Source organism: Azolla caroliniana, unplaced genomic scaffold (genome assembly GCF_043228905.1).
Source record: "Azolla caroliniana isolate FFs.n. ecotype wild unplaced genomic scaffold, voAzoCaro1.0.p SCAF_1295, whole genome shotgun sequence".
Classification (NCBI taxonomy): domain Eukaryota; kingdom Viridiplantae; phylum Streptophyta; class Polypodiopsida; order Salviniales; family Salviniaceae; genus Azolla; species Azolla caroliniana.
In genome coordinates, this window is record NW_028231730.1 from 1 (window position 1) to 10,170 (window position 10,170).

The window sequence follows — 10,170 nt, forward strand, 5'->3', positions numbered from 1 at the left end:
AAACATAGTTGAGTATCGGAAATTCCTGGAGTCCTGTGACTTCATTAAGGTATATAATTTCCTATTTTTCAATGTACGTTTCTGTTAGACAGTACCCTGGTAAAGATAGAAACAAGATTCTGGCTGCCAACAATCAAGAATATGCATATTTTCTTCGTATTGAATGCCAGGCTAGCACGCAATGGAGGAAGGTAGCTGATAGGCTCGAGGAAGATGAAAGATGCACTCGTCTTGCTAAGGCGGACCGACTTGATGTTTTTCAGGTTTGTTTTGGGGAAGATTTTCTATTTTCGGTCAAGTATGTCTCACTTACAAAATATGCTCATCGGCTTTCAATCTCAATAAACTAGGAGTACATCCGTGATTTGGAGAAAGCATTGGAGGAAGAAATTAAAAAGGAGAAGGTAATTATCTGGATGTTGACATGCTTTCATAAATTTGGTTTTGGATTATTTCATCTCTTGAAAGTGCTTCAAATCCAAAATTTAGCTTCACTTTATCCACACAAATGGGGTCTCTAGATACTTTATGGCTGTGAGCAGACCTTTTCTGCATTTCCTGTTCTTTGAGTTTGGCTTTGATGTGTTCACAAATCTATTATCAAACTCTTCAGCTAGCCTGATTGGTCTACCTGTTATAAAATTGTTCATTTTTCCACAAGTGAACACATTTATCAATTCTTGACTTGCTTTGTTGATATAGGAACAACAAAGGAGGAGGGAGAGGACAAACAGAGATGATTTCAGGAAGTTGTTGGAGGAACATAGAATATCTGGTTTGCTTACTGTACGTGTAGCCTGGTGGGATTATGTGGCGATGGTAAGCATGATAATACAGAAAAATCAAATGATATATATAGTATCTTTTATAGAACAAGTTCAGGTTAGTATGGACAAATCAAATTCTATATTTTGTATCTTGATATACAACCTCAAAATTTTAAGAGAATGTCTAAGAAGAATACCTTCCTTGCCTTGCACCATCTGCAATAACAATATAAGATATTCTTTTCTTTTTTACTTCTTTTTTATTTTTATTTCAACTTTGCTACCCTAGTTATTTAGGGTCCTTCACACAGAAAATGACTCCTTAGGGATTAAGGCATTGGGATATAATGAATGCTGATATTCTGTTAGAACAGTTCAGTAATTTTGTCTAGAATCTTGTGAGTTTAATTTTTGAGTATTTTTGGTACATCATTCTCGACATTGAACTAAGCAATGCAGAATTAAGCTCATAGATGAGTGTGGCCTTTGTACAAAAATGATGCAGTAGTTTAGACAACAAGTTGGTAAAAGCCTACTTACTACTTAAGAGACTCAACACAGGAAGCCAAATGAATACCATTGATGGTGGGAATTTATGTTTATAGAATGTATTTCAGTTAATTTTTATTAATGAAATTTGATCTCATTTTATCTCCAGGTTAAAGATCACCCTGTCTACATTGCTGTGTGTTTGAATACTTCTGGGACAACTCCAAAAGAATTGTTTGAGGATGTTGCAGATGACATGATAAAACAGGTGCAGTTTTTTGCCTTCATTTAATCCCAGGTGTCTGAAACTATTCTAACATATGTTAGTTGGTGGTTCTGTTCTTAAAAGAATAACTCCTGGATGCCGAATTTTGCAGTACTCAGACGATAAAGGCAGAATAAAAGACTTTATCAAGGCTAGGAAGGTAAACGCATTCCATTTATGGATATGCTTTGTAGTGAAATTTGAATTTGCATTTGAATTTCTAATCTTATTGTATCATGTCAATTGTTCATATCAGATCAATTTAACTTCAGAATGGACACTTGAAGAGTTTAAAGCTGCCATTCTTAATGCAGGTGTCCTAGGAAGTATCTCCGAGCAGACCTTGAAGGTAAGTATCTTTCTTCTTATATTTCTGGAAGTTGTGGACATTAACTACCTTGTTTGGCTGAGGAGTCTTTTGTATGTGAATGTTGCAGTTTGTATTTGAAGATCTCTTGGAGAGAGTGAAGGAAAAAGAAGAGAAGGAGGTGAAAATGAAGAAAAGAGCTGCTGATGATTTCAATGAGCTTCTCCACACAGACAAGGTGAGATTTAAAATACTATACTGTAAGAATTTGATTGATGGAGATTTATCAAATCGTACTGATCTTCAGATCTTTATTTTTGTTTCATTGCTGGTTGTGTAGTCAATTACAGTATCATCTGTATGGGAAGACTGCAAGGGGTTACTTGAAAACACTCCTGCATTCAGGTTAGGATGTGACTGAATGATTCTAAAATGAAATGTTGCCTTGGATGACTCTTAACTAATTCTTTGAATTCAGGATTGTTGGTGACGAAATCCTTTGTAAAACATTATTTGATGAATATGTTCTTCATTTGCAACAAAAAGCCAAAGAAAAGGAAAAGAAACGGGAAGATGAAAAGGTATAGTTTCAAATTCTAAGTCTCTAAGCTGCAAATTGTGGGGAATTAAATAAAAGTATGTAATAACTTGAGAAAATGGTTGCATAAAGAGCATGGTCAGTGTTCACGTGCATATATGCACAATATCTTTGTTGCGTTATGTCCTAGTCTGGATATGCAGCAACGAGATTATGTATATGAAATTTGTCATCATTGTTTCATGGTTTGAAGCCTGGAGGTATGCAAATATTTATTTAACTAAGTGCGATCTATACTGGAAAATGGTTCCTATACTGGTACTTCTTGGTGGTGGTGTTCCCCCAGGCACCTGACCAAGCATATTTCATATAACGAAACCACCAGCCTCAGTAGTCTAGTTGTTCTAGTATGAGAGCGGAAAGCTTGATAATTTTCATCATACTTCAGGCTCTGCAGCTGTGAAACTACAATTTCAAAGTGACAGGTCGCTGCTGTTTTTCATCTGTCCGTCTCCTTTCCCTTCACATTCCTTGGTTAAACCCCCTCTCATCATCTTAAGGGATAGACATTTGGATCCTATCCCTTTTCCCTGAAATATGTGCTGTGGCCCATAGCCTGGAACTCATTGATTGAGGTGTTAGTTAATTTTGTCTTGTTTTTCGTTGAATCCACACTGTTAGAAAATGCATTACATGAAATTTCATATTCATGTTCATTAATTTATTTGTGTGTGCGTGCTGTTCCTCAAAAGCAATTTAAAGAATTTTGCATTTGGTGTTGTTGAGGATTGCCTAATAATAGTGTTTTAGCTGATTCAGGAACATGTGTCTTGAGGTCTCGAATATTGAATTGCCAATAGTAATTGAAGAAAAGTCAAATCATGAAGTATTGGAGTATTTAATCATTAATGAGAGAAACGAGCTAAATCTAGCTTAAAAAGCACCCAAGTTATGCCATGAATGATGGGTTATATAACATAGCCTAAGATATAAACTGAAAATTCTTAAATGCCCATCAATCACAGTTGTTGACTCCAGAAAGAGAAGTTGAGAGAGCCTAGTTTGTTTTTTGGTTTGATATGCAATGGCTTACTTTTTAATATTACAGTATATGTGACACTGTAGAAACAAAGAAAACATCATGGAAGTAAAATGATGTTTGGATTATTCTATCTGAAGAATCAGTATGAACTTGTTGTACTCTTTGTTGGTTGCTGAAATCATCTATCTTACAACCTTGTGTTCACAAAAGAATATAGGCTTGACTATCCTATGTTAGAGTCAAGGGCTTTGGCCTATTCATGCTGCACATTATCTCTGTCCCTGTTAGCAGTTATTGAGGCACTTTAGCTCATTTGATCAGCAGACTGACTATTGTATACTTCCTGCCTTTGATTCAGGAAAGGAGAGAGAAAGATAAAGATAAGGTAAAAGGAAAAGAGAAAGAAAGAAAGGATAAAGAACGAGAGAAAGAGAAATCTGTTAAAAAGGATAGGGAATCACAGATTGAGGCAAGCTTTGACAATGATAAATCTGAAAAGGAACAACATAAGAAGGATAGGCATGGTGAGAAAGGGAAGCATCGTGACAAGAAACACAAACGGCACCATCAGAGCAAGAGTAATCATGATATGACCACAGCAAAAGATGAATCAAAGAAATCCCACAAACATAGTTCCGACAAAAAGAAGTCATCTCGAAAGGTGAGGTTTGCAATAGTTCTCAAGCATTTATCCATGTTTAAATGGTAATGCTAATCAGCACTACCTATTTTTTGAACTTCTTTCATGCAGCATGGTGATGACCAAGCTTCTGATGGTGAACATAAGCATAAGAGACACCGGAGGGATCGAGATCAGGAGAATGGTAAAATTGCTGTCTTGGAAGATGGTGAGCTTGGGGCAGATGGTGACCATCTCTAGAACAAGTTTTGTAGCTGTTAAGTCGGGGTACTCTGCACTCATCTCTATGTACAAATGACAGACTCTTGGTCTTGAACCTCCAATTTTACACTTTTGCAAAGTGAAGTAGCAGATTATAATTTATGTTTGGGTCCAAAAAAGACCCTTTTTTACTTCATTGGTTCATTCTGCCATGATGAAGTTTTTAAAATGCTTATTCTTTAATTTGTATGAAAGTTGTTTACTATGAAAATTGTTCATGCGTTGTAAGGTTTGAATGTTTCTTTGTTCTGTGGCTGGCAGTTAAATGCTATGAGAAGTTGGCTTTACTAAGGTAAGTATTGCATCTCTTTAAGCCAAGATATGTTTTTTGATGTTTTGAGGTCTATTTAGTGCAATAAGTATCTAGCTTGAATAATTTTGAAGTGCAGTTTCACATAGTTTTATTGCTAAAGATAGGTTGGAATGATCCATGGATACCTTGCTTTGTCTACTTTATTCCACTTATTGTATATCTGTAAAATGGTCTGTAAAGTTGTTTTGTGCAGTTTTTTATTAGCTCGTGGTTCAAGTTTCAAGGTTTTTATCTACGATGTGAACTGCCCCATTTTTGCTAATTTCTATAGTCCAAGATTGCATGGAAATCTACACCACTTCATCCTCTGTTGATTCTCAAATGATGGCTGCTCAGTGAATTTCGAGATTAGTTTGCAGACTTGTAGCTGTGCATGCTAATTTATGAGTATGTAATTCTAATATAGTGTACAGTGGCAAACCAGGACCAGTTTGCAGCCTATCTTCTCTCCTTCTGGTCCATCATAATAGATAGGTTTTGAATTATGCAAGCTCTTAATTTCTGGACAGCAAACAGCACATACTAGCCTAATCTTAAGGTTTCAATGTGCTCTTACCAACATACATTAACCTGGCATCCAACTTTTAATTTGAGATAATTTATGATTAACCTTGACATCATAATAAGGGTGTCCATGAGGAAAGTGGGTTGACATCATGGAAACAGAAGTATGTTTCCTATGAAGTTAAAGTGTTGTGAGATAGCAGCAGGACATTGCAAGGTTGCATTTCCACTATATATAAATGTTGCTGGATGGCAATGTAGCATTGCAAATGATTTTTCTTTGAACCTACAAACACTGGAATTGGATCCTTGTGTTCACTCCTATGATCCAGGTATTGTGTGGGTGGATGCTGACAATCAGGTAGATGGACAAACTCTGAAGCATAGAGACTCGTTATGACTGTTCCTTGTAAGACTGTCTATCCCACTAACATATTTTGTGGAGGGTCATGAGAAGGACGTATTCCTTTTAAACTCACAGACAGCATGTGTATCTATTGTACGTCATTTTTGGGAATGAACATAGTATACAGCTTTCTTTACATATGGAGGGCAGGCCTTCAAGAAATGGGAGTGTCATGTATACTGATGATCAAGTTGCCATAATAATAATTCTAGAAACTTCTATTTTTGGAAATTGCTCTTCTAAAATGTTCACTAGTAGAGTATTTCAAATTATTCTTTAGACCTGCAGGGCACGTTTTTCCTCCCCTTCATGACATTCGCACATCTCTGTGATGTTCAGTTGGCCGCAGCCATGTTACTTGTTAGGATTGTCTTTGTTCTGCTGTATAGGGTTTTCAGATGGGCAGTGGTGATGTGATTTCTGTGGTAATGGAACTTTGTCTGCCAATGGATTTGGTAGCAGCCAATAACAAGATGTCTGTTTGATGACTGGTATGTCGGGTTGACAAAAAATGCAAATGGAAATGGAAAAAACGCAGTATGAAAGGTCTTGTTTTGACATTATTAAGACTGCATAATTTGTTGTTCTTTCTTTTCTCAGCTACAGCTAACTTCTCTTGAGCAATATTTTGGAGCTTCCTACTTGCAGTCTGTCCAGGTGATTTAAGCAGGACATTTTTTGCCTAATGATCTCATAGATTGCTTACAAAATGTTGGGACTGTTTTTTATTGTGCATTTATGTCTGTATTATGTTCATGTTATTTGATTGTACTTATACGTACTATAAGATATTTGCTTAATCTTTCGGATGAAATGGTGTAAAAAGCACAAATTTAATCATCAGGGTTTCTACTCAGGTATATTAAAACTCCTGGTTTTCTAATGTGTCCTATTTCCCATTTCCTGAAGTGGTTTTGGTTTTAAGGCATCATAGAAGGGGGATCTCTTGGCTCTTGTTTGATTGATTTTATTTTTCTCCTATGGTGGTCTGTTGGAAGTAAGGATGGTTAAAATGAAGGATGATGAGTTTTCTCATGCTTAAATGCTTTATTGCAACATGACATGTCTGGACCACATCTCTTTGTGCGGTGTGTGACTGGTTTTGTTTCAACAGCTGGACATGACATTACTAAAGACTAACTGCTCTTGGATTCGTAATTAGTGTGTAAAGCGGTTGCAGCCAAATACAATCTGATGTAGTGTTGCAATCCGAATTGAAGAGTTAGAAACCCAATCTAACACAGAGGTGATACTTTCATGCAAGAATTATTAATATGGTTGTGGGAAGGAGAGGAAATTTCTGGTGTTTGATACTGCCTTTGGCTACCAAGACAAATAAGGAATTCACTTTTGCTATGTTCTCCTCATAGATGGTGGAAGGAATGCCAAATCTTTAATCATAGACACAATTTTCTTCTTCTTTCAGGCATTTCTGTGGGAAAATCTTCCTGAAGGTGAAGTAATGGTGTGTGTGGCACTGTCTTGGGTACCGAGACAAGTATGAATTTCACGTTTGCCACATTCTCCTCACAGCTAGTGGAAGGAATGCTATATTTTAAATACTAGACATCATCCACCATACAAGGACTCACTTAGAAGAAAATAGTATGATTGGAAAATTCTTAAGCTAATAATATCTTTTTGAAATACCGAGACAAGTATGAATTTCACGTTTGCCACATTCTCCTCACAGCTAGTGGAAGGAATGCTATATTTTAAATACTAGACATCATCCATCATACAAGGACTCACTTAGAAGAAAATAGTATGATTGGAAAATTCTTAAGCTAATAATATCTTTTTGAAATACCATGATGACACAACAGCACATGAAGAAAGGTTTTTGAGGAACCAAAACGTCTGAAATTAACAAGAGAACCAAAAGCAAAAGAAGCAGCTATCATTGTTTACAGTAGTGATATTCTGACCATCAAAATACATGAGAGCTCATTGTCATGAGTTGTATTTGCATTTGGCTTTTGCTATTAAATTGAGACCAACTCCATGGATAGAAATAAATATCTCTAAAGAGAATGAGGTGGCTTGAGTAAGAGAACTATGTATGACTACACAGCATGGTGGGAGATTAATGATCACCAGGATAATTTCTTTATGGATGGTAGCTCTTTATTACTGGGCCAATGTATCTGAGCTTCTCAGGATACAGAGGCCTTTAAATACATAAGCTAAGATGACATGCGTTCGTTCACCTCCATTGCCTCTTCTGATGGTAGCTCTTTATCACAGTTCATCTCACATGGACACCATCATTGGGACCTACCTGTTTTTGAGCTTCATGGGTAGCAGGATATAGAGGCTTTTAGAGACATAAACTGAAATAACATATGCTCATCTGGACAGCCATGTAAACTAGACACATATGCCAGGGACTATTTTTGGGGCCTACCCATTTTTGAGCTTCATGGGTTGCAGGCATAAAGGCTAGTAGAGACTAACTGAAATGACTTAATGTTTTGCATGCAAGTCAGTTTCTTGGAAAACAATAATGAAACCACACTATTATGCTCACAAATTGAAGCACTAGATGCGTGTGTGGCCTTTTGTATGTAACTTCGAAAGGTTAAATTATATGCTGGCCCAGATTAGCTGAATCTCTATTTTAGGGCTTTTGTCAGTCATTCCTGAAACACAGAAATTATAGATCAAAATTTCAGAGCTCCTCTCCATTAATTACAAGTTAAGAACTCTATGTTCTATATATGCTGGCGGGCACACAATATGGGCCAAAAAGATACATGTTCTGAGGCTGAAATTATAGATGAGATAACTAAATCATTGGCTTAAGCTTAACTTTTTTCTGTCTACAAGGAGTTTGATTGGATGTGTTCCACCTCTTACTTAATCAGAAGCATTTGGAATGTCTGTAATTTGTTTCTCATGTTAGGAGTGGTGAGCCACGTTTTTGCTGCCCAGGTACCCAGTTTCAAATTTCACTATTTGCGTTTTCTATGCTAATATTTCAGTTTGACACATAGTAGTGTCAATTCTACTCTAAGAAGGTCAATGCAAATTAGTATCTTCTCATGCTAATGCCAATGTTCCATTTAAAGGAATTTGATGTATTATGGCACAAGTTATTATCATTGTTCTTTGTAATGAACTTGGTTATGGAAGTAGAGGTTGAGAAATGAAAACAAACCACAATCTGTAAACAATAACACAATAGTGGTTTCAGGTTTGGTTAAAAGAGGAAGTGGCCTCAGTTTCAATGAATAAAGGAATGCCTATATAGGTGAGAATTGTATGAATTAAATATGAACATGCTTGGCTAACATTGTATTTGGATTTTCTTGTGTAGCAAGCTTAGCTGCACTCTAAGAGGGACGTTGGACTTAGTGATTTTATGGAGATAGTAAAAATGCATTCTAGGACAGCCTGACTGAGATTCATTGAACATAATGAAGAATTCAATAACAGGCTTCAAACTACCCACAGCCAAAAGGGTGTTATGTTCCACAATGAATGACTTATGGAGTTTAAAGTATTCAGGTCTCTGAAGCTTCTTTAATAATCAACCTAACCTCGTCATGAAGAGACTTAACATACCTACGCTTCCAATGCTACTGTTTTGCTAGAGTTGCAGTCTTCAACAACGGACGAATGCTACTCAACCAAGGCTTAGGTGTTAAGAATATAGCTATCATTATTGGTGCAATTGCTAGTGGGCAATCCTGAGCACTGCATAATCTCACGGTGTTTATTTGTGCCTAACATAATGTCTTTTGTATATGAAAAAAACTGACTGAGCCAAACTGGGTACAAACATGGGGGTAGTCTTTCAACTGTACATTCTTGGATATTGATTAACCCAGCTTTTCTGAAGGTAAGGAAAAATTTCCATGAATCAAAGTTTGAGAACTATTGAATGCATTTATAGTAACACGTTTCTAGCTAAGTCAATTTAGCTGGATCTGAATTGTAATACCATAGATGAAACCTGTTGGGCACTTTGCAAAGGCATGAATCTCTATTATTTGCAATCGTTAATGGTATCTTTAGCCTGAGAAGTACAGTTGCAGTCAAGATTGTACTGTTGTCTCTTTCTAGAATGCACTCTTGTTAAACTGCTAATATGCACTAGTCCTTTCCAAGACCTGAATTTTGTTCTACGTTTCCTTCAATGGCCTTTCCAGAGGTAGAAAGGATAAAAAATGCCACACAAGACGTCATAAGGAAATAATGTTCACACTTCCTGTAATTACAATATTCACATTGACCTGATTTCTAAGCAATTTTTTATTTGTTTTTTTATGAACTTTCAAGAACAATTGTTGCATGCACAGCATGTTATTAATGTTATCTATGTGACTGTAATATATATTGTTGACAATGCAATGGCTATTTATGATTATTCTTGCATTGTTAGTGCCCTTCCATATCTTCCACATTTCTTAACATCTATTTCATTCATGCAATACAAGAGATATACCTTTTGCAAATAATAAGAATGTCATCCATATGCCCTCCATGATTCTGTCACACCTACCAACTATCATTCACTCTAAAATATTGGTTTTGCATTTATAGTGTGCTAGAAGGCCTTGTTTCTTTGATTCCTCCATAATTAGTATGCAACTACAATGTCTTTACAAGTCTAGAAAGCATTAGGTATGGGTT

General features: G+C 36.3%; 1 protein-coding gene and 1 long non-coding RNA gene across 2 annotated transcripts; both read left to right on the top strand.

The window, feature by feature from the left end:
* Positions 1-4: 4 nt before the first annotated feature.
* On the top strand, positions 5-4,541 carry LOC147847252 (pre-mRNA-processing protein 40A-like; the record flags this gene model as incomplete). The annotated part of the gene is made up of 12 exons (XM_087339392.1): positions 5-49; positions 171-263; positions 351-404; positions 703-819; positions 1,426-1,524; positions 1,634-1,681; positions 1,778-1,870; positions 1,959-2,066; positions 2,169-2,233; positions 2,307-2,409; positions 3,767-4,069; positions 4,160-4,541. Coding segments are annotated over 12 exons (1,257 nt in total), but the record flags the coding sequence as incomplete, so codon positions are not given.
* Positions 4,542-6,395: 1,854 nt separating this feature from the next.
* LOC147847253 (uncharacterized) lies at positions 6,396-9,785 on the top strand. The gene is made up of 2 exons (XR_015532354.1): positions 6,396-7,297; positions 8,852-9,785. It is a non-coding gene; the product is annotated as an uncharacterized LOC147847253 (long non-coding RNA).
* The last annotated feature ends 385 nt before the right edge of the window (positions 9,786-10,170 follow it).